Below are 26,108 nucleotides of genomic sequence, written 5' to 3'. Positions count from 1 at the left end.
GCTGGAGCTGTCAATCAAACAGCGTGAGTTTATCAGTGACTGAGTTCTGGACTCAACTCGACAAAACTCCCGTTATAATCACCACATCTCTTATTTGCACTGTTAGTTATGATGAAAGCATTTGTTAGTGTGCAGAAATAGTTACAATGATGAGATCACTGCATTCATGCACTCAACCTATCCAAATATAATGCCATAGATCTAAATATAATGCTATAATCAACACGTATAACGATTAGTTAACCTTGAGAGCTGTAATATTAAAAATGTGGTAAAAGTTTTCAGGATAGTTCCACATGTAATACTAGCTATTTCATATGCAAAGATGTCAGCCAATCACAGCAGTGGGCGTTTACACTGAAGTCACAGCAGACACGCCCCTTCAAACAGAGCATTCAAATCAGAGGCTAAAATCAGGGTAGGAAAAAATGCCTTTTATTTCTAAATTAAAGCTTTGTACCATTTTCGATTATAAAAATCATACTTGCATTATAAGTGCACCGCAGGAAACATAATAAAATAATGTAATTCATTACCCCTTTAACACGTTTACATGAATTATTCAAATAAAAAGCGCTTAATTATTTGAACTTGTGATTTGAAGTTGTTTAAATCATATTTTTTGAGGTGTAACTACTTTAAGCGGATACATTTCTAGTTTTCTAGTTTTCAAAATGTAATTTATTTCTGAAATGGCAATGCTGAATTTTCAGCAGCCAGAATGAAGGTTCATATTTGAAATATTTTTTTTTAATATCATTACAAATGCCTTCAATGCTACTTTTGATTTCTTTAAGGCTTCCTTGTTAAGGAAATTTAAATATTAATTTCTATTAAAATTCTTATTCTACTATTTGTCTTACAGTAAAAACTAAGGGATGAGTTAAAATAATTTGATCTGACACACTGTTGTTGACAAAGCTTATTGAACCCAGAACATTCCTAGAAATTAGTTTAATGTGTCTTTAATTGGGTTTTGTTATTGATTTTCGCCGTGGACTGTACTGTTGCTTATTGAATAAGTCTAGCAAACGGGGAAAAATGTGTCTAAAATCAAGCAGCATCCTTCACTGCTTTAGTTAAGTTGCTTGTGAAACAGTTACCATGAGAACAAAGCTTGGTGAAATTCGCCTCTCTCTTCTATTCAGATATTAATGTTGTTTTGATGTTAGGCTTCCATTTAATGTGATAAATTAAATAATTATCATTCATGCCTATTTTCTTTTTTTTTATATTCAATTTCCGGATAAATTATAACTGACTGATTTAATCTCATTTGTATTATATTCTGCCGTACACAATGTCTAGACAAGAGCCTGATGGTGTGTCACGTCACATCACTGCATGCCACAATAGCTTGAGGTCATTCATACTGGAAGCTTCACAGCTATACATCCCCGGATGTTTACTTACAACCAACTGTACACCTGAGGACAAACTCTGGATCCTACTTTATATTCAACAGAAATCCATTTTATGTAAAAAGAAAATTTGCATAGAGACCGTTTAAGAATAGTGAAATCATTTAACATAAAATCTTCTATTTTAGTATAATTTAGAAACAAAAGATGATTTAAATTAGTAGGCCAGAGACCAAATACATCCCAAGCTGGCTTTGAGGTCGCATACGTAAAACGTTGACTTTGAAGTTCCCCTATTATGCTTTTTCGGATATTGCCTTTCATGTTGTGTTATATAGCTGTTTGTGAATGTAAAAAGTATACAAAGATCAAATAGAGTTATTGAAATAACTAATTCTGAACTGCCTGAAATGAGTTGTCAGCAATTCCGGTCTCACTTCCTGTTACATACATACACAACAATGTAACACATTTGCATAATGTCAGCCTATGGTCCGCTAATGACGTCTACTTTCACCCGCCCTTGAACATTGCTGTAGCTGGGGTCTGGAAGAGTTTGGTTCATGTTGTCAACATGTCTAGAATATGCTGTTTTCTGTGCTGCGAAAGCAAATCAACTTTGCATGAACTTCCAAAGGACGAGGACATGAAGATTTATCGTAAAACCAATGCCATCGATACTATTCATATCACTATGTATCAAGTGCTGAAGAAGATTCGGAGCTGAATTTCAGATATGCAAATGGACATTTGGTTTCTGATACGTGTTGTAAGTGGTAGACCAATCAGAACAAACTGGGCCATTTGACCAATCAGAGCAGAGTAGTCTCTTGGAAAGGAGGGGTTTAGAGAGACCGAATCCTTTTAGCGAATTTTCAGACACTGTGATAAAAGAGGTGATGTTGCAATGTATATTATAAGCAAATGAAAGAGTTTTTTGGCCTTTGGATGCATGTAAGCCTTTTGCAGGAGATCTCCAAAACAAAAATTAGGAACCTTTAAAATAGCATAATAGGGGCACATTAAGACCAACGAGAAGCATTTACCAACCTGCTGCTTCAACATTGGACTGAACAAACACAAACAGTACACTTTAGTCCTTTTAACCATAGGGGCTTTCACAGCGGGTAGTTCTAGGATCTAGCCATCAGTGTGATTCCCCGAGAACTAATGGTTCTCTTAGGAACATTTTCCTGGTTGCATTCGCTCCGCCAGTAGGAAATCTGGAGTGACGTAAGCCACACTTGATGTTGTGACTTTTATTTTGACACCGTGGCGGACCTTTATTTAGCCTGAGCACACAGCATTCATTAGTTTACAATCTGTCTAACAGTCCTGTCTAATACGTTATTAGATAGAACTGTTATACATAAAAAGACAGTATATGAAAAGGTATTAGCTTATGCCGTGTGGTTGATGTCCAGTGTTGCTAGCGGAGCAGAAATACATAATCATGTTTCTCTTGGTCCCCTCAAAGTTGCGTTGGATTTTCTCCTCAACGTAAAGGTTAAAAGGCCCATTTATCACTGTTTGCTATATTTGTAGAGTTCTTTTCTGGAGTAAATATATAGGCTATAATCTGTTTTTACACAGCTTTTATTTAAAACGGCGGGTGCTGGTGTTTTGCATGCGTTCAGCTAATCCACGAACACTAACGTCACTGGTAGTTCCTATAGTGCTGGTTTAGACCCTACTCTGAAGTAGAAGCTAAATTAGTTCCTCCAAAAAGAGTTCCTAGAACATTAAATCGTTCCTAATTCCTGCGGTGCGAACACGCCAAAATCCTAGTTCTAGGAATTTTGAGAGGGTTTCTCTGATGCAAAAGCCCCTCACGTAGCACTTCTCTACCCACGTCTGCCTTTTAGCCAATCCAGGGCCCGGTTGCATTTAACTCTAAGACTAGTCTTACAAGATAGACAGCAAAATATGACTGTTCATAGCTTTTTTTTTTTTTTTTTTTTTTTAAGTCAGTTACATAAAAATGTAGATTAGCCTAATTTGATACCGAAAGTGACTGACTGCCCCTGAGTAACTGCTACTGGGTCATACTAGAACTTAATACACTGTCTTAACATAATGTTTATGCAACCGGCCCCAGAACATTAATTTCCGGAATTAATATTTATGCCTGACAGAAAGAAACTTCCCGAGGAGAGAAGACATGACTAAGAGAAGTCGTCTTTAACAATGCTGTTCAAACTTTTTAAAAGCGTAACTTTTAAGCAGAGTGACTGACATTTGTGTAAAGTTAAATGGTTTTTCATATGAGTGTTTCTATGGCAACTAGACTTTTAAAACAGTGTAGTATCAGAGACAGAATGAAAGTCCCACCTTGCATTAAAAAAAAGCCTCATTCATATTTGGCACTGTCTCGTCTTATTGCTGCCAAAGCTTTTAGCAATAATTTCAGTTAAAGAAGCTAAATGCATTATACCATTTCATCAGTTTTTATTGATGATTTGAAGTGCGATATTACTTTGATAGAAAATAGCTCCCATGGGCATCACGGTGCCAAGATGGCTGGTCTAGTGAACTGACTTGCTTTAAAGGGACTGTGATCGTTGTAATTGTGAAAAGAGGTTGCTGAGATTAATTTTTCCACATTGTTTCTGCGGCCATGTCTATAATGGGGGAAAAACTGTTACATAATTAGGACTCATCAGCATTTACGCCCCTCTGAGCGGCAAATGATGTGGTGATATGCCGTTTTAATTTCCTGTCTGGTCTGAAGCACTTCCCTCAGTGGTTTAGGTTGAGTAGCCAGTGAATTAGTTCAGAGATGTTGATGCAGAAAGAACTCAATGACACATTTTGTTCCTCAGAGATCCGCAAAGGTGGCCTGTGATTTACCTCAGTTTGAGAATTGTTTTGAGTAATGCAAGTACAGCTCCTATCTAATTGAATGAGGAAATATTGAACTAAAACTGTTTGCTAGACTCAAATTTCTACAACATATTTAAGGCAATACATAACAGGCAAATTGCTGTTTTTTGGGCTATTTTGCCTCCAGAACTACTACTTTTAGACTAGTGGGAAGAAAACATCCAAAAATACACAGTTAAGTGTTTATTTTATTACGCTTTATCTATTTGCGTCTTTAGATTTAAATTACAATGCATATATTTAAAGGCCTTTATCTCACAGTGAGTTTTTTCTCCTCCACTGAGCCATAAATCTCTACTTCAGTAAGACTTACATTCACCAACGTTTTCTTCATATCTTATATTATAAAGGGTTTTACAGAGGGATTTATGTTCAGATTCATATAGATTTGACACGAATGTTATCATACAGCTCTTGAATATTAATTCCGGCAGTTAAAGTTCTGATTGGCTAAAAGGTGTCCAATGGGCCAAAGGCAGCCAAAGGTCTAAAGTGTACCATTTGTGTTTGTTCAGTCCCGTCTACTCTGCTGTTGCCATTGTTCTTCTCTGCTCTGATTGGTCAGATGACCCAGTCTGTTGTCATTGGTCTTCTCTGCTCTGATTGGTCAGATGACCCAGTCTGTTGTGATTGGTCTACTCTGCTCTGATTGGTCAAATGACCCAGTCTGTTGTCATTGGTCTACTCTGCTCTGATTGGTCAGATGACCCAGTCTGTTGTCATTGGTCTTCTCTGCTCTGATTGGTCAGATGACCCAGTCTGTTGTCATTGGTCTTCTGCTCTGATTGGTCAGATGACCCAGTCTGTTGTCATTGGTCTTCTCTGCTCCGATTGGTCAGATTTGTTTGGAGTCTTTTTGCGGACTGTGTATTAAGAAGGTGGGACTTATTTTATTAGAGCCGCCATATTTTTCATTACAGATTTCTCCCATTCACTGTAATGCCAGTGGGTCATAGCATTGAAAAAGCGATTAAGCACTTATTATTATTTGTAATTCATCTTTTTGATGTTCATATGTCATGCATCGGACAGAAAAATGGCGCTAGTAAATACTAGTAAGCCTAGGAGTTGTGTTATTTGTTTAGGAGGGAAAGTGTTTTGTGCAGTCACTCCTTTTAATGGAATATAGACAGAGTCCTATGATAACTTGTTAACCTATGATAACCTATGTCAACCTCTCTCTCTCTCTCTCTCTCTTTCTCTCTCTCTCTCTCTCTCTCTCTCTCTCTCTCTCTCTCTCTCTCTCTCTCTCTCTCTCTCTCTCTCTCTCTCTCTCTCTCTCGTTCACCTGGGCCTGTCGGAATGAGAGCAGCGGAGCTCTTTTATTAGCCCTGTGCCTCGGTCCCAGGAGCCCTACTTTCTCCTGCTCTATTTCTGAGAGCTGCACTGCATGCTGGGAGAACGAGGGCCCACACACTCCCTCACCTTGCCCTTGATTTGCTGTCTTGGCATATATGTGCCGAGTGTCTTGATCCATGAAAGCCTTCTTGTATATGTATGTTGCGTCTGGCATGGCTTTTATAGAGTTCAGAGCTGGAATAGTTAATAAGCTTCTGCAGCCCCATGAAATTAGAGGCTTTCTGCTTTTCATCCTGTAGTGCTTTATTACAGAGATGGCTTCCTCTCAATTGCTGTTATTATAATATATCCTTTCTTTATCTTGCTTGCTTCTTTTTTTAACTATCATGATCTTTTTGTCTTCAGACCCCTCACTTCTCTTAGAGGTCATGTCATGAAAAACATGATTTTTTTTTTTTCTTGCTTTTAGAAATAAGAGTTCAGGGTACACATCAGTAGTGGCTGAAACTCAAAAGGCTTAATTATATACACAAAATAATTAATTTATTTGATAGAAAATGCAGTAAAACCTAATATTGTCAAATATTATTACAATCTAAAATAACTTTTCTATTTGATTAGAATGGCTCCATGTCCCAAAACATTGTAATACCTTGGTATTTTTGTGTTAAAGTCAAAATAACTTCCTCTTGCAGCGTCTTCTCTTCTCTGATGATGTGTTTACTGGCGTGAGGGCGGGATCAACCTGTCACTCACATGAGATCCACCAATAGCAAACCACAACCATCCAATCAATTCCCCATGGACAAAATCAAGTCCCACCCTACATTTTTTCTTGTTCGAGGAGGTGTGCGCGCGTGCGCTCTCGCATAACCCTTAGCAAAACTATACTGCTCAAAGAGAAGAGCAGTTTAATCATATAAATAGCTGGAGACAGGCCATGTCAGGCCAGAGATCCTGCCCTATTGACCCAATAAAATCCCTCCACTGTCATGGCTTCTTCACCTCAGCATATAGGACAGTTTCAGCACTGTTCAAAGACACAAATCACTGCATTCTCCAAGACAGTTTAGCTGAAGCCAGCAAACTAGCCAGCATTAATGTACTGTATAGACGAGAGTAAAAACCCAAATACTACAGCATTTCTAAATTCTTCTGTATGTATTATTGGTATTTCCAGCAAATATAGCATTATATAAGAATAAATACATTGGGAGTTATGGAAGATCTGTTTACTTTACATTAAGAAATCTTTGGTCCCACTTTATATTATGTCTTTATGTACAGTAGTTGCATTAACAGAAAATCTTTATTAGGTACAATGTACTTATTGCTATTAATTTACTAATAATTTGAATGTTATTACATAGTATTTAAAGACACTTCATATAAAGTGGGACCAAATCTTTTTTTTACTGTGGAGTGCCATGGTATATAAATACAATAATCATTCAGTGCCATGGTTAAAGCACCATTACATACAAAATGTTCCCAACATTAACAAAAATAAATAAATAACTACACAATTCCTGTGGTTTTTCAAGGGTTTGTGTGAGTGAGCATCTGTGTGTTTTCAGCTTTGTTCGCCATAAGAAGCTACAGAATTTGAGGATGAGGAAAAAGAGGGAAAAGAACGTGGTGGAGATGAGAGAGTCTGTAATCCTGACAGACAACACAGTATGTGAATGTAGCCATTAGAGCTGACAGGGGCGCTGCTTACACTCCCAAACTGCAGCTTTTGGCAGATTTGGCAGTGAAGGGCAAGTGTGAGGGATCCTCTCGGCACAGGCTGTGCTCCTCAGCTGACGGGAGGTGGAACGACTATGATAGGGCTAATATGAGGTTCCATTAGGCAGAAGAATATACACCTGCTGGAAATGAGAGAATATTCCTGAACTACGGCAAAGAAATCCAGTGACTTTATTTAGCCATACACTCATTCTCCAAATCAATCTGTTCTTAGAAGAAACCTTTTCCTGCCTTGTTGTGCCATGTTCGGTGTAGAGCACATTGATTCAGATGACCTCAGATGTGACAGGAACACATTGCCACAAAGCGCATTTTAAAGGCCATTGCTTCAGTGCTGTAGCATTTCATTGTTACGCTATATAAGCTGTTTTACTACTAACTAGAGTTGTCAAAAGTACCGACTTCGGTATTGAAATTTAAAAAAAAATTGTCGATATCAGCATTTTTCTTTAGCATTTTGAGCGCTGTTGAACAGATTCTTAAACACCTCTGATTGGCTGTTGTGTTGATGCGCTCAACAAATATGTCTGTGATTGGCTACAATGATCAATGCTTCAAAAACATGTTGTCTTTGACACTCTTCATCGAGCGCTTGCACAGATACACACGGTAGCATCTGAAAGCGGTGTCTATCAGCGAATCCAATATTAGGGATATTAGACGCCTGCTTTTAAACGCTCCCATGTGTATCTGTGTAAGCGCTCTGTGAAGAGCGTCAAAGATGTCATTGGTGATCATTGTAGCCAATCACAGACAAATTTGTTGTTGAGCGCTTCAACACAATGGCCAATCAGAGACATATATGTTGAGCGCATCAACACAATGGCCAATGAGAGACATATATGTTGAGCGCATCAACACAGTGGCCAATCAGAGACATATATGTTGAGCACATCAACACAATGGCCAATCAGAGACATATATGTTGAGCACATCAACACAATGGCCAATCAGAGACATATATGTTGAGCACATCAACACAATGGCCAATCAGAGACATATATGTTGAGCACATCAACACAATGGCCAATCAGAGACATATATGTTGAGCACATCAACACAATGGCCAATAAGAGACATATATGTTGAGCACGTCAACACAATGGCTAATCAGAGACATATATGTTGAGCGCTTCAACACAGTGGCCAATCAGAGACATATATGTTGAGCGCTTCAACACAGTGGCCAATCAGAGACATATATGTTGAGCACATCAACACAATGGCCAATAAGAGACATAATTGTTGAGCGTATCAACACAGTGGCCAAACAGAGACATATGTTGAGCTCGTCAACACAATGGCCAATCAGAGGTCTACTAGCTAAGTACATTTAAAACTAGACAAGCAAATAATGATAAATCTATCAGATCACATGATTTGTACAAATTATTTTTTTTTATAAATTAATTATAATTATCTAGTACAGATCAAATAAAATCACTGCTTCAAATGTATATACATTTATACAAAGCAAATGAATAGCTCTCTGACTTGTATAACTGCAGGGAAAATGCCATTTTGTTGCTACATATATATTTTGGCTATAATAATTCTTCTGGTAGCACTAGTAATGATGACTGTGATTCTGTGAATCATTTTTTTAAATTAGTTAATCGAAATGAATCACCCAAACAAACAGTTAAGTTCAAATGAATCAGACTTCCCCATGCACACTATAATTGTTGTTGGTCTGTTTCACACATCTTCAGTCCTGCTCCTGCAGGTCCGCCTTCCTGCAGAGTTTGTCTCCAACACACCAGCCTGGAAGTTTCCCGGGATCCTGGAGACCTGGAGCTGGTTCAGGTGTGTTTAATTAGGACTGGAGCTGAACTCTGCAGGACGGTGGGCCTTCAGGAGCAGGATTTGGACACCCCTGATTGTGAGCTTAGCAGCAGTGTAACCGCAACAACAGGCTCATGCTGCATGAAAGAACTGCAGCTGTGTGCAGAAAATAATGTGATGTTTGTGTTCGGCTTCATAAAACTCTGCATCGCAAAAGATTGTGCTGATAAGAAGATTTACAATGCTTTTTCTCTATATTTTGTTCATGCTTGTCGGTTTAGTGTGCAAATTGCAGCAATGTGGGCTCAGCAATGATTATGCATCATTACTGCAGATGCAAGATGCCGGACATTCACACATGCTGTGGTTTGCAGAAACAAAGAATTGGCAATTGTTTAATAAAAAATGGTTGATAAATGTTTAAAGTGCCCCTATTCTATTTTAAATGTTTCTAATTTTGTTTTTGAGGTCTCCTTCAATAGGTTTACATGCATCCAAAGTTGAAAAACACTTTAATGTCTCATACATTATAGCATCAACCCTTTTCTCACAGTGTCTGAAATGGTTCGATGAAGGATTCAGTCTCTCTAAACCCCTCTTTCCAAGAGCCTACTCTGCTCTGATTGGTCAGATGACCCAGTTTGTCGTGATTGGTCTACTCTGCTCTGATTGGTCAGATGACCCAGTTTGTCGTGATTGGTCTACTCTGCTCTGATTGGTCAGATGACCCAGTCTGTCGTGATTGGTCTGGTCTGCTCTGATTGGTCAGATGACCCAGTCTGTTGTGATTGGTCTGGTCTGCTCTGATTGGTCAGATGACCCAGTTTGTCGTGATTGGTCTACTCTGCTCTGATTGGTCAGATGACCCAGTCTGTTGTGATTGGTCTGGTCTGCTCTGATTGGTCAGATGGCTCAGTCTGTCGTGATTGGTCTACTCTGCTCTGATTGGTCAGATGACCCAGTCTGTTGTGATCATAGACTGTAAAAAAAGATGGACGACGCCCCTTCGCTCTCTTCCATTGATGAGAACTGAAGCTGCCAGTGTGCCGATATGGCGCTGACATATTGGAACTTGAGTCTGCGCAGTAGCGATCTCGGGACCAGACCTGCGCAGTAGTGAGCAGGAAGTAAAGCCGCGAAATCAACGCTCCGTCCTCACTCTCGCAGAATGCACTCAGGGAGAGTGGATTCTGCACACTTTTTTAAAAATTGATTGCAGTACGACAAGAGGCTTGTTAAAATAAAGTAAATACAATCTCCTCAGTCCTCCGAAGATCCCGAAAAAAATGTCCGTTGGCGCTTCAGTGACTACTTCGCTCTGAGAACCTGTCAATCACAGCTGTCAATCATGACGTTACACCACCGCATCACGTAACTAACTAAAAACCAACTTATTTTAGAAACAGACACTTGAACTTACATCAGCGTGATAAAATCGACAGCAAATGAAAGAAACCACCTTTGGAAAAAATATATTTGAAGTGTAATTTAATTGTTTAGTTGGTCTCACGTCCCGTTGAATAACACGGGGAGGCGGGGCTTATGACCTATACTAGGACCAGTCACCGGGGGGCGATCGAGACGTTTTGGCTTCACTTTTCAGGGCTTGTGCGGCACGCTTGGTTGTGATTGGTCTACTCAGCTCTGATTGGTCAGATGACCCAGTCTGTCGTGATTGGTCTACTCTGCTCTGATTGGTCAGATGGCTCAGTCTGTCGTGATTGGTCTACTCTGCTCTGATTGGTCAGATGACCCAGCCTGTTGTGATTGGTTTACTCTGCTCTGATTGGTCTGTTGCCCAGTCTGCCGTGATTGGTCTGCTCTGCTCTGATTGGTCAGATAGACCAGTTTGTTGTGATTGGTCTACAGCTTACAACACGTGTCGGAAATGAAACGTCATTACCATATCTGAATTTCAGCACCAAAGCTTCCTCAACACCTGTATGCTATACTGTTATATGAACAGTAATGATGCTGTTGGTTTTACCGTATTAATTCCAGCGTGAGTCCTCGTCCTTTTGAAGTGAAGCAAAGTGGATTTGCTTTCACAGCACAAAAAACAGCGTCTTCTCGACATGTAAACGACACAAACCAAACTCCTACAGGCCTCAGCTACAACTACTCTGTTTGAAGGACAAAGTAGACCATACCAGCCAATAAAGACCATACCATTATGAAAAAAAATTTAAAATGTGTGTAGGTTTGAGCAGGAAGTGATCACATTTTATATTCACAAACAGCTATAATAGACAGGTGATATCCGGGAAAAAAAACATAATAGGGGCACTTAAACAAATCAGCAGCAATACCATGTGGCAACTACCAATAGACATGAATACATTTAATCACACATGATCTGTCTCCTGTCAGGTACCTTGGTGAAGTGAAGGAAAACTGGAGGACTTAATGTTACCATGACAGTATAACATTTCCATATCAGGATAATTATTGAAACTTTATCATGGTATTGAATTACATTACAAGCACAAGCTAAAAAAGATAATTAAACTTCAGTGCTGTCCTCTTATTAATGAGCTTAATAACTTTTTTTTCAAATAACAAAGATAACCTTGATCATTTAAATACAATAAAACAATACACAGTAAAATTGTATGAAGCAAACAAATGATTCCAACAAATGAAAGTGCTATAAAGAACTATAAAGAACAATTATCAAGAATCAGAACATTTTTAACCAATATTTAGATATCTTTTCTGGGATGGCATGTTTTAATTCAGGTTCAAATGTAAAAATGTATTGGTGTAAACAAATGTTTGAAAATGTCATCTTTAAATATTTGATGTTGTTTGATACACACAATAGTAGCTAATACAAAAATCCCAACCAGTTGATGGAAAAGAACAATAATTTATAATGTAAAGTATCTAGGATTATTTACTGTTTTTTGAGGTGTCCACGATAACTATCAAGCATGTTCATTTCCGCAATATATCGTATTGCAAAATACCAGCAGCTATTTTTTTTTCTGTTCTATATGATTTGTCTTTGTCTATGAAATGGGAAAACGTGTGGAAAACCATGAATTGTCGCCATTCTGTGAGTTTAATTCGTACGTTGATAATCGTTCATCTTGTACATGTTGTATAATGCACTGCTGCAAATGATATACAAACACTTGCATAATGTACACTTTTAACAGCTAGAAAACTTGTCAAAATAATATGACGTCTTATTTTAATTGACACCACATCTCATTTGTGATCATATTTTCCATTGTAACGCAACGCACCAATAATATTAGAGTATGAGCGCCCACTACGCCAACAACAATACAGCCACCTGACAGCTTCCAGTGATTAAAGTCACTGCATGCATGCACAATACTCTATGACACAACTAAGTACTATTTGATGTACTAGATGCACCAGTGCACCATGGGATACATGTGTTTTGTCAGAAGCTGCACCATGGGGAGTGATGTAATCTGCTTTCTTTACAAAAAGACAAAGGAGGCTACGCATTTCTATGTTAAGCTGATAAACAAAGTCCTCCATTTTGTTCTTCAGAATCTTGGTTTGGCTGGAAGCCTCAACATTTCGACTGTTTCCATGACACCCTGCAGCGATCCACACTTGACCATTGTCAGTGATTCACTTGTTCTCCTCTTCCCAAACTGGTCCGGCCTGTCGGGTTTGCCTGCGGCTGCCGCGTCTCTCCGCTACCTGCGTTAGTTTCATAAATGATGATGACACTCCTGCGCTTCAGATGTTCTCACATAAATGTTTGCATAGAGCCGGTGAGGTGAGGCGGGGACAGGAATTTTGCGGCGACTTATTTGGCTAGATGGACTCAATCCAAATGTTGTGTTTTTTTCTCACACACACACATTTTTCTCTCCGAGTAGAGACATGCAAGACTACAGGCGCAGACTTTCCCAAGACAACCTGCTCTACTGACTGACAGGTATCTGTTGCTCTCTGCTAGTTGCGACAGAGAAGGAGAGTTTTAAATGTCTTATTTTATAAGCTGTCCTAATAAAAAGTATTATTATAAAAAATAAAATAAATAAAAAAATACATTTCACTGTTTTATTTCACTACTTTTGGCAAAATCATAAAAAATGGCAAAATCAGTAATTGTAATAATAATAAATATTACTATTAATAAAAGAATAATTATTAGTATTATTATCATAGAATTTGAATTCTTAATAATGATGATGGTAATTATAATTATAATAATAAAATTCATCATCATGAATATATATATATATATATATATATATATATATATATATATATATATATAGACACCAGATATCATTTTTATATCTATAGGACTCTATAGTTCATTTATGTGAGGATAGCAAAATAAAGTAAACTGTGACATATTATACCCAGAAATTCTTTATACAGTGGACTACCAGCAAAATGTATAAAAATTTGGGACCAAAAATTATTCAGACCATTTGACCTGACCATGTTTTGCTTAAGTGTTTTTTCTTTAATTGGTACTGCGACCTTTTTATACCACAGACTGAACAAAATTAAGCATTGCTGGTAAGTGGTTGACCTAAACTGGTATTATCTAATTGTGTACTTACATTTAACAGCTGACAGCCATTCAACCTAACTCATTTGTGAGACAGTCTAACAGAAGGATGGCCAAAACCAGTGAAATATCAACTGATATGATAACTCTGAGTTCTTGTCATATTTTATTACCATTTTCTAATATATATATTATTTTTATTTCTCTTAATATTGATACTAATGATAATTCTAATAAAAATCATGATCACCATCATAATAATCAGCATCATAAATACTGTATGTGTATTTATTAGTAGTAGTAGTAGTAGTAGTAGAATTAGTAATATAAATATATTGATATTAATAATCATAATAAATGTTATTATTAATAATATTATTAATATGACTTATTTTTATTTTAAAATGTTTTTGCAAACCTGCTTCACTGTTTTATTTTATTATGTATGTATTTATTTATTTTTTAATTTGATGGCTGTTTTTTTTCTGCAAAATCAATGTCATGTAATGCAACCACCAGATTTCCCCCAAGAGAACCTGCTGAATAACTGACGTGTGTCTATTGTTCTCCGCTGGTTGTGTGTTGTGAGGGAGAAACGGCTGTGACGTGAGGTGTGTGTGTGTGTGTGTGGAGGTTTTCCATGTCGAGCTCTCTGCAGTGACCGTGACCGCTTGTTGCCGTGTGTCAGTCATGCATAAAGCAGAAGGAATGCGGATGTCACACGTCCGTTTTTAAAAGAGCTAAGAGTACCTGCATGCAAAGAGCCCCTGTCAGGCACATCAAAGCCGAGTCAAGTTTTCTGAAAGGCTGTTAGTGTGTGTTTTTGCTGTAAAATGTCACTGCACATCTTGGTCTGGTATCAATTTCAATATTTTTTACTCGTATTAATTCGGTAACCGCCTCGAATCAAGTTGAGTTTGACTCGAGCCACACCAAATCAGATTTTTCATCTGTTTGAATAAATGATCTAAAAGTGGATTGAGGAAGAAGCTTTTCCTGTAACGTATCGGGAAGGAAGGTTCGGGTGTGTCTTTGTGGCCGCATGCACACTGTTGAGTTTGTTTTGGGAGTCGCATTTAAATGCAGGATTTAATCCTCTAAATCATTGTTAAGTGAGTATGAAATACATGAGTCACTCCCGAACATGGCATGCTTGATGTGCTGGTAACCATAGCAACCTTTTGGAGTCTCAGTCAGTGTTGTACTGATTTTTATTTTTTTTTCATAGTATCTATTAATTTATTCAAAAATATTTTTAAAATGCAGATCATACATACTGTCCACTCACGTATGGATATGGATTTTGGTGAATTAAAGTTGTTGTTTTGTTGTTTTTCATGTCATGAATTGATGTGACATAATCTCATGAAAAATGTAAGGGTTGATAAGCATATATATGTTATGTATGTATGTGTATGTGTGTATATATATATATATATATATATATATATATATATATATATATATATATATATATATATATATATATATATATATATATATGTATATATGTGTGTGTATATGTGTGTGTGTGTATATTTATGTATACATACATACATGCATACATACACGCATACATACACGCATGCATGCACACACACACACACACACACACACACACACACACACACACACATATATATATACATGCATACATAATGACTAGCCTTGATGTAATATTAAGTAATAACATTGTCTTAAATTAAATATATTTTCAAGACAAAAGGTAAATACAGTTGTGGTCAGAATCACCCCTAGTAAATACGATCAAATGTGGCTTTTAATATAAATCTGCATTGTTTATCCTTTTGATCTTTCAATAAAATAAAATGGTCAAAATAATGGCCAATATAATTAATGGCACCCCTAGAATTTATAATGAGTAAAAATCTCTCTGAAGTATATTCCCATTAATATTTACATTTTTAGCACACCAGGGTGACTAGGGACATGAAATTGTCTAGTTATGACTTCTTGTTTCACAGGAGTTTAAATATGAGAAAACATAAAGGCCAAATGTCCTTAATCATCCATCACAATGAGTAAAACCAAAGAATATAGTTCTAATGTGCAGCAAAAAATTGTTGAGCTTCACAAAATAGAAAGTGGCTGTAAGAAAATAGCTAAAGAATTGATAATCCCCATTTCCACCATCAAGGCAATAATTAAGAAGTTCCAATCAACTAAAGATGTTACAAATTTGCCAGGACGAGGGCGTGTATCTATATTGTCTTAATGTACAGTGAGGAGGACAGTTTCAGTGACTCTCCAATGATCACAGATGGTAAATTGCAGAGATTAGTTGAGTCTTGGGATCAAAAAGTTATAAATAAATAAAAAAACATCACCACGTCACATGTTTGGGAGGGTTTATATATAAATTCATATATTAAGGGTATAAAAAATGCATGCCAACAGTTTAAACAACTATTATAAACTAAAATAATATTAAATTTGTGATGGAGCACAATTATTGTTTGCTGTGGGTTCAGTTAAACCCATAAAGAAGACTGTCATAGAGGTAAACACGGCAACTCCCATGATTCCACACTCCATCACTGTCTCATCTTTGTCATTGTTTTGAATAAGCGACCTCTAGCAGTGAAACTTACATACTGTGCCTTTAACTTTAAATATAATTCACATGAACTAAGAGAAACAATCATTTCACAACATTTATTAATTGTATATACTAGTTCATTTTTAATATTAAGTTTTATAAATTCACATTAGTACATTCACCCACATTAATAATGCTGTAAAACTGATCATTGTAAGTAGATGCCTAATGTTAATGAAAGGAATATTGTAAAATGTTACCCACCATTTTATTAACAGCATTTTCTGCCCAGGACAGATAAAAAGCATCACACATCAACCGCCCACATAGTTACCGGTTTCACTCTTGTGATTTGATTGTTCTCTGATTTATCATCACTGTTAAAGTAATGTTTCCAATAAGCTTCTTATGATGAGAATGGAAGTGTGTGATTTATTTAGCATTATGGAATGAAAATTAATAAATGAAGGAAAGAACAATTTTGTGTTACTGAAGTAGTAGTTTACCAAGTAATAGTTTCACCAAGTTTAACATGTTCCTGGAAGTTTAACATGTCAAGTTTAAAATGTCAAGTTTAGGCTTACAGCCAGGGTTAGGCGTTTCTACATTCACCTATAATTTCCCTCTGAATGTAGGAATAAGTTAGGTGTAGGGTTAGGTTTAAGGGTAGGGATAGGACTAAATTTTCAGACAGGAATGTTGTTCCATTATCAACAAAATATGTTGATCCAGTAACGCGTCTAACTCGGCAAAATTAGGATGTGCCTTAATTACTAGTTGTCAAAGGTTGATATTTGGCTTCTTTTTTTTTTTGGATATAAAGTGTTTCTGCTTGCCCGATAAGTGTTAGACTTTTATTATGACAGTACCAGGACTTTTATTTTGACAGCGCCCATTCGGGAGCCTCCATTCTCTGTCTTAATAGCTTAATATCAACTTTATATCCTTGATTTCAACCTGTGCTGCACTATATCCAGTTGGCCACTATGCCATATTAATTTCATATTCACTGTGTATTGTATGTAAAATTAGCATTACTGGTCTTTTATTTGAGAAAATATGATTCCCAGTGCGCACAGACTTACTGAGTGTACTATTGGTTTCAGTGTTTACTTCCCATTTAGTCTTGTTTTTAACAGTTTCTTTATTTGTTTTGCATGTTTATTTTTTTCATATTGATTAATTTCCAAATCATTTTTAATTTAGTAAATGTTGAGTAAAATACATATACATTTCAGTTGCACTTTATTTTACACTAGGTGCACTTACATGTACTTACTGTGAACTTACAGTAGAAAGTACTGGGTAATATAAGGTAACTACATGGGTAAAGGATAGGTTTAGGAGTAGGTTCAGGGTTAGTATGTAGTTATTACTCAGTTATTGTAGTTACTATAGCAAGTATGTACATGGGGAATAGGACTGTCAAATAAAGTGCTACCTAAATTTAATCGAAGCGTCTTATTTTCTAACTTTAAATAGTTTGATGTTTCTCTCAAATATTGTTCACAAATCTGTCTAAATCTGTGTAAGTGAGCACTTCTCCTTTGCTGAGATAATCCATCCACCTCACAGATGTGGCATATCAAGATGCTGATTAGATAGCATGATTATTGCACAGGTGTGCCTTAGGCTGGCCACAATAAAAGGCCACTCTAAAATGTGCAGTTTTACTGTATTGCGGGGGTCCGGGGTGGTCCGAAAACCAGTCAGTATCTGGTGTGACCACCATTTGCCTCACGCAGTGCAACACGTCGGCTTCACATCGACTACAGCCTCCCAGCTCTCAAAGATAGTGGTATCAGCCATCAAAAAAATCCATATTGTTCAACCAGTAGTACGTTCCTGCTTTTTAGAGCTCGACAGCCCTGACTACTTTCTGCTTTTGTTGTATGGAAAAGAGCAGCATAAACATTCGGCTAAACATCTCCTTTTGTTTTCCATGGAAGGAAAACAGGTTTGGGACATGATGAAGATGAATGAATGATGACCTACTTTAATTTTTTGGCGAACGGGTCATCATTAATCTCTCCAGGAGCAAACAACAGACTGCTTTTCTGAGCCCAATGCTTGTACTCTTCAGCGAGAGCTCTTCAATCATGTGTATGTGGTGTAAATAAACGACCGGAGATCCGACGTGTGTGGTTACACTCAGTCCAAAGTGTTCAAGCATGCGCAAACACTAAATTCGCTTTGCACCATGCTTAGAGACGTTCTGTACCACCTAACTTTAGGCTGGCGTGCCGAGATGGGCGGAGGTCAGGCCGGCTCGCTGTTGTCTTCCATTGCTGTGTGTTCTTTTCAAAGGTCTTCTCTGTGCTCTGCTCACTGTCTGTTCCTTTCTTCACAATGCATTGCATATTCAGAAGCAGCAGCATGTAGGTATATTAAAACAACTTCCACCAGCTGCATGGCCTCTCTTTGTTTCTTTTTTTTTTCTTCCTGTTTTCTTTACTCTTCTGCAATAAGTTTCACAACATTCTGACAGTCATCCTGAAGGAGAAGCACTTAAAAAAAAAAAAAAAATTTTTTTGAAAAGACAAATTAAACTGATTTCTGATTTACAGTCAAGAGTTCTTTGGTTTTTTTAAAGGAACACTTCACTCAAATGTAAATCCTGTCAGTATTTACTGACATTCATGTCATTCCCAACCAAACCCATTTGCTGTTATTTTTCTCTGCGGAACACACACACACACTTGCATAAAATAATCTTTTCCATAAAACAGTAGTTCAAAGTGAGCATGCCTGTCAAATTTCCCCCAAAAACCACCATTAAAAGCGCTATAGTCTTCTGAGGTCATATGATAGCTTTCCACAGAAAAAATAACAGCATATGGTGAGTAAATAATGACAGAATTTTCATTTTGCAGTGAAATATTCCTTTCCTATACATTGAAATGTTCAAACCCTGTTTTGAAATGCTTTGTATTTTTGCTCATCCGAGTGTCTTTGTTTGTTCTCCACCCTTTCATCCCGTTGTTCATGTCTCTGTCTCTGTTTAATGTCTTTTGACCGTGTCATTGTCCCCATGTTTGCCCGTCTGTGGTGTGTGTTCAGTGCGATGGCATGGTTATAATGCACGCTGGGACTTATCTTGCTTCTCTCCCTCTATAACTCTATCTTTCTTTCTTGCCTACTCCACCCTAACTCGATCAGTCTCTTTAACCTTACTACATTTTTTTTTCTCACTTGAATCACATGATTATGAGTCCGTTTCCTGTTGTCCTCTCTCTTAACGGACGTCTGTCCCTCTTCTCTGCAGGGGACGTGCTTTTCCAGATGGCAGAGGTCCACCGGCAGATTCAAGTGCAGTTAGAGGAAATGGTGTGTACCCTTCTCACACACAGTCCATTTCTCCTCTTTATTAAAGGATTATTTAGCATAGATTTTATTCCAACAGTTTTTGACATGTTTGCAGGTTCAATACAAGTTTAAACAGCTAACTTTAGCTGTAAAGCAAACTCCACCCATAGGAATTGCATCAAAAGGAGGATTTACAAGTTTGCATGTTATTGTCACAGCTTAATCAAAATCAAAACTCAATGTTTCTACTGTAAAAACCTTTACTTCAGTTGCAGTTTTTACTGTAACACTTTGTTTTAAAGGGATAGTTCACTTTGAAATTAAATTTTGGTATGTTTTAGCTTACCTGAAGGGCATCCAAGATGTAGGTGTCTTTGTTTCCGCAGTAGTTTCAATTTTGATATTTTTAGGTCAAACCGTTCTTGTCTGACAGTCATATCATGCAGGTCTATGGTCACGGTCTCAAAGAGCATGCACAGAGTCCAAATTTAAACAATTCCCCATCGTAAGTACACATTGATGGCCTAAGACACGAAACGAGCGGTTTGTGTGAGAAAACGAACAGTATTTATATAGTTTTTACCTCTTATAACACAACCCCGTCCAAGTGATCTGAGGGCGCGAGCGCATCCTGCTGTGTGTCGTGTGCGCAGACTGGTGCATAGATATATACACTAGAGGTCGCCTTGGCTACGGCAGTTCATTGGAACGAATGTCTTTAATGCGATATCTAGTGTATATATATCTATGCACCAGTCTGTGTACACGTCACACAGCAGGAAGCGCCCGCGCCCTCAGATCACTTGGACGTGGTTGTGTTATAAGAGGTAAAAACTATATAAATACTGTTCGTTTTCTCACACAAACCGCTCGTTTCGTGTCTTAGGCCATCAATGTGTACTTACGATGGGGAATTGTTTAATTTGGACGATGGGGAATTGTTTTAATTTCGACTCTGTGCATGCTATTTGAGACGGTGACCACAGACCTGCATTAAATGACTGTCAGACAAGAACGGTTTGACCTAAAATTATCAAAATTGAAACTACTGCGGAAAAAAAGACACCTACATCATGGATGCCCTTCTGGTAAGCTAAAACATACCAAAATTTAATTTCAAAGTGAACTATCCCTTTAAGGTGACTTGTTACATGTAATTACTGTATTAATAACAGTAAATGATGCATAAAGGGTATGTTTACACGACAATGATGTACTAAAAATGGAAACGTTTTTCCTTTCGCATTTTTCACACACAGATGACAATGTTGTAAAACAATCCCCGTTCACACAGATCCTTGAAAACCAATAAAAACATAGTATAATTCTTCCAGGCCAGTAGTTGGCGATGTCACTTTGTAAAGAAACGCTACGCACCTATAGAGTGAACACGTAATACACATGCGCATGATTTCACCGTTTTCACAGATTCATGTTTTTGTAGTTTACACTGAGACGATAACGGTATCGTTTTCATAAACTTGCACTTTGAAACCCTTTTTAAAAAAGTTTGCGTTTTCAGGCCCCCAAAACACCGTTGTCGTGTAAACGAACGGCCAAAACACATAAAACGTTTTCTGTTTTTAGCTGAAAAGGGTATTGTGTAAACTACATGTATAGTAATATTACTTGGTGCTGAAATGCATAATTGCCCTGTAGCAAGGACACCTTAAAATAAAGTGTAACTTTAAAGTTTTTTTCTTTTTCTTTTAAAAACAAACTGAGGGATGAATAATTCGTTTCTGTGCTCATCAACATTATTCAAAAAATGCGGTCGATGGTGTATTTGAACCCATATATCATGGTATAATCTGCACAAATAATAAAATTATATAATTATATATTTTTTATATTAATAAATAACAAATTACATAATTAATAAAAAGTCAATTTAACGAACTTCACTCAATTCTTCTGCTCTTTTTTGCAGTTGAAATGCTTCCACAACGAGCTGCTGTCGGAGCTGGAGAAGAAGGTGGAGTTGGACGCGAGATACCTGACTGTGAGTCCGCACCTCATCCCACTCCTTACAGGCTGACAAGACGCACATTGAGCTCACTAACACTCTGAACAGAAGTGCTTCTCATCTACTTTAGTAATACACATTCCTCTGTTGGGCACTGATTGGCACAACCAACACACACACTCTGCACACACACACTTTTCACAATCCATTTAGTTTCTGATTAATTAAACCAATCTAAGTTTTTTTTTTTTTTTTATATATTTCAGTTGGAAATGCATCAGATTATGGAAGTAGAATGGATTGAAAATGGCGTTTTAGGTTGACTTTAAAGGTATAAACCTAGTGGGATGCTTCAGTATGTTGGATTTTTAATGCCACACATGGCATCCAGTTACCATTTCAGACATATACAGTACTACAATTCAACGTTTTCCTCAGTTCGGGTTGGTGAGATTTTTTAATGTTTTTGATAGAAGTCTCTTATGCTTATCATGCATGTAAACAAAATAAAACCCTGTAATTAATACTTAAATATTAATTATTTATTTAAAAAAAAAAATATTTTACTGATGCCAAACTTTTGAATGGTAGTTAAATAGGGTTATTTAGCATTTTTGAGTCATATTTTGCCTTGCCTCTTGGCAGTCTAATGAAACATTGAGCCAAAAATATGTAAAAAATCTGGATGACACTGTTTTTGCTGTTTTGATGATATACTCCACATTTTGGCAAATGCAGAAGGTAATTTGCAAACAGTTTATGTTTACGGAGTGTCTATTTACACTATGTGCAAACAGCCCGCCTTGTTGACAGAGGCTATTTACACTAACTCCACCCACTGACGTCTGGTGGGCCAGACAAAATTACAGTGGACGCTGGATTGCCAACAGTAGCAATAGTGTAGGGGTAAGATGCGTGGCAGAAAGTTTTGACGCAAATTGACCCAAGTTCGAATCCGCCTTTTGCTGAACTTACTCTACTTCCTTTTCCCATCACATATCAGATCAGAAAGGCATTTACTTTCAATAAAAATGAAGAATGTATTCGAAAAGTGGAAATAAATAGTCTAACGTGTGTTTAATAATCAAGTGTTTATCGGTTAGAGTTTAGGGGTAGGTGTAGGGATGGCTTTATTGTCCCAATAAGCCAGCATCAATTTGATAATTTTAATAAACATAATCATTTACACTGTTATTATTGCATACCTTTTAATGTACAACAACAGTGAGGTGCAAATAGTATCTGGCACTATTCATAAATATAAATAGCATCTACTATTTACACTTATTGCAAAGAAAATACTGATATTTACTAATACTGGTATTTATAATACTGATGAATGTGTAGAAAATGTGTACACTACACAGCATATATATATATATATATATATATATACACACTGTTAACTACTTTCTTAATATGTGGTATGCCATTCCAAACATACCCAAAGATCTTGAAGATCTACATCTTCAGACATTGGTCTTGCTTTCTTTTTTAGCAACGGCCCTGTTTTCCCGTCATTCCTGTTTCCACTATTTTCAACAAATGAAAGTACACAATTTGCGGGAGATTAAAGAATGTTTGGAGCAGTGCTGAGAGAGATATCTTTAGGCCGTGAGTGGGTTGGAGAGGAGCTGTGTAGAGCAGTTCATTGGGGGGGTTGGGCGACTGGGATTGGGCGTCACTTGTCATCACTTTGCATTCAGATAAAATTAATGCCTTGCTGTCTTGCCTTAGTTCTGGAGAGAGCGGTCTGCAGTCGTTCCCCATGGAAACCAAACCATTTTTTTTCTTTTTCCTCAGTCCGCACATTCTGTGCAAACATGTTGAGTTTCTGCTTTGGAGTCTCTATTTAGGTCTGTAAGATTATTATGATATTCATTTTGTGGTGCTGCTGCTGTAAGAACGCAGTTTTATAAAGATTTACTGTGGCATAACATATAAATATGTTTCAAAGGTTCCAAATGCATGTTCTGTTCTGCCCACAACAAATCAAAGATGAAGTATTAACTATTAAATGATTAGTTCACCCAAAAATAAAAAAGTATCCCATAATTTACTCACCCTCAAGCCTTCCTAGGTGGCTATGACTTTCTTCTTTCAGCCAAACACAATCTGAGTTATATTAAAAAAAATATCCTGGCTCTTCCAAACTTTATAATGGGAGTGAATGGTAACCAAGATTTTGAAGCCCAACAAAGCGCATCCATCCATCATAAAAGTAATCCATACGGCTCCAGGGGGTTAATAAAGGCCTTCTGAAGCGAAGCAATGCGTTTTTGTCAGAAAAATATCCTTTATTGTAACTTTATAAACTAGAATCACTGGCTTCCATACGCGAGTCTAGTTCCGGCGGAAGAGTGACCTCTGACCCGACGTATGGCGCATTGACAAACGCAGAAGCGCAGAGGAAAGAGCAAAACAAAACACCAGTACGAATTAGAAGTCTAAAACGAGAATTTTTAAAGAGAAATGTCGGAAGAGCTTGAGTTTGTTGCCCAGCCCTATTAGTTTGAACTGCGAGAGGCATCAACTCTCACCTAAGATTACGTTACTCCTATATCCTACGTCATGCGTCGGGTCAACGGTCACTCTTCCGCCGGAACTAGACTCGCGTACGGCTGTTACCGCAACCCAGTGATTATAGTTTATAAAGTTATAAATATGGATATGTTTCTTACAAAAACACAATGCTTCACTTCAGAAGGCCTTTATTAAACTCCCTATGGATTACTTTTATGATGGATGGATGCGCTTTTTTGGGCTTCAAAAAACAAGGTACTATTCACTCCCATTATAAAGCTAGGAAGAGCCAGGATATTTTTAATACCAACTGTGTTTGGCTGAAAGAAGAAAGTCTCATAAATCTATGGTGGTTAGAGGGTGAGTAAATTATATGATAATTTTCATTTTTTGGGGTGAATTAACCCTTTAACTGCAAGTTAACCAGCCACACGCTCCATCTTTTGTATTCCAAGAGAAATCATGATCCATAACACATTCGACTTGATTTATATGTATTCCTGTTGTGCTTTGTGAATCATTCATGTGGTGAGAAAAGGGGATCATGGCTGGCAAAGCAGAATCTTCCTTTCTCTTGCTCAAGATAGAGCGATCACTCACATGTAACGTTGTCTTTGTAGACACATTCCTGCTGTGCAAGAATCTGGTTGAGCTGCCAAACTATTTATAGATGTGTAGTCTAGAGATCATTCTCTCGACATACCTTGTGTAGGATGTGCGAAGATTCGTATATCTAGAAATGTTCCCATCCAAGAGTATCAGCCTCCAGAATTTGGCCGTGAGCCATGTTGTGCGGTTGGGAGTGAAGACCTTCACTTCTTTCTTCTGCAGACATCAGAATGCGCTGCCCCGGACCTTCAGCTCTGTTCCAGACCCTAGTCTGGCTTTTCAAGGCATCATGGGATCCTGACTTGAAGGCTGTTCCCAGCAGTTGCTGGCAGAACTGTTGCTGTCTTCCCTGAAATTTAGGCCATATTCTACACGATACTGGATCACATAAATTAAATAACTACACAAAATATTGATTTGACTGAGTTTTAATCTTTTATTAGCTCACCAAATGCAAAACTTCCATGAAGAAACCCGTCCTAGAAAGCGTATAGCGCTGCTGACTTCAGTAACCCGGATGAGCCCGTGTTATCTGTTATCAAGTAATAACATACTGCTGGATGGCACGATTGACCAATCAGAATCAAGTATTCCACAGAGCCGTGTAATAACTGTTATTAATATTGGATGACTATGTTTTCAAACAGCTAATAATGTGTTGCTAATGTTACACAAACCATGTTCCCATTCGCCATCTCAGATGACGATGATCAATGACATGCTAAAGCCCACCCAAATTGACGTGATTGGTTACAACATGTTTGTGACGTAGAGAACGGGCGATTTCAAACCGTGTTTTTTTTTCCGCTGCAGTTTTAAGGAGAAAATGCTCAGTATATGCTTATGAATTTGCACATGGTTTGTCTGAACGCATATTAAAAACACCACATAGACATATAAACAACATTAGACACTTGATTTTCACCACAAGGGGACTTTTAATTTGATGTATCATTCAGTTCAGGTGTGTGTCGTTAATTATCCTTGTCCGCCAGTGTACTTAAGTTCCTCTGTTTCTGTCCATTGCTGTGAATTGCTGTGAGGTCTCGTCAATGGTTTAGTTGTGTTGGATTGCTGTTCTCGGTTTGTGGATATACCTGTGGATTTATACGTTGTGACTATTATTATTATTATTATTATTATTATTATTATTATTATTATTATTGTTGTTGTTGTTGTTGTTAACTCACAAATGAATCTGACAGTTATGATATCAGAATTAATTGTGATCTAATGTTTATACAATAACAACAGCAATAATTCTAATAATGAATAATGATAATAGTAATAACAATAATTTATTATTGTCATTGTTATATTTGTTGTTGTGTTTTTTTTTTTAGAATGCACATTAGCTTATTTTCCATTAACTTGTTAAAATTTGCCAAAAATGTAAATCGACACTCTGTCAGTAGGTGGCGCTTATGGAACAGCAGAAATCCTCTCGCTTATTTCCGCCGTTTTTTCCAAACAAAACGAAACCTACGCTGAATGCTGTATCAGTATTTACTGTGAGTTTTTCAAATGCTGGCAATTAAATACGGTTTTAATGAT

At 37.3% G+C, this 26,108-nt stretch overlaps 1 protein-coding gene across 12 annotated transcripts in view; it reads left to right on the top strand.

The window, feature by feature from the left end:
• baiap2a (BAR/IMD domain containing adaptor protein 2a) overlaps window positions 1-26,108 on the top strand; it is a 98,960-nt gene that overhangs the window by 40,605 nt on the left and 32,247 nt on the right. For all 12 annotated transcript variants that reach the window (XM_079868456.1, XM_079868458.1, XM_079868455.1 and 9 more), the window contains exons 4-5: window positions 19,416-19,477; window positions 21,387-21,458. In XM_079868456.1, the coding sequence (XP_079724582.1) occupies window positions 19,416-19,477; window positions 21,387-21,458 (134 nt within the window). The remainder of the gene's footprint in view (window positions 1-19,415; window positions 19,478-21,386; window positions 21,459-26,108) is intronic.

Source organism: Squalius cephalus, assembly GCF_949319135.1.
Source record: "Squalius cephalus genome assembly, chromosome: 1".
Taxonomy (NCBI): Eukaryota; Metazoa; Chordata; class Actinopteri; order Cypriniformes; family Leuciscidae; genus Squalius; species Squalius cephalus.
This window is presented reverse-complemented; position numbering and strand designations above follow the sequence as displayed.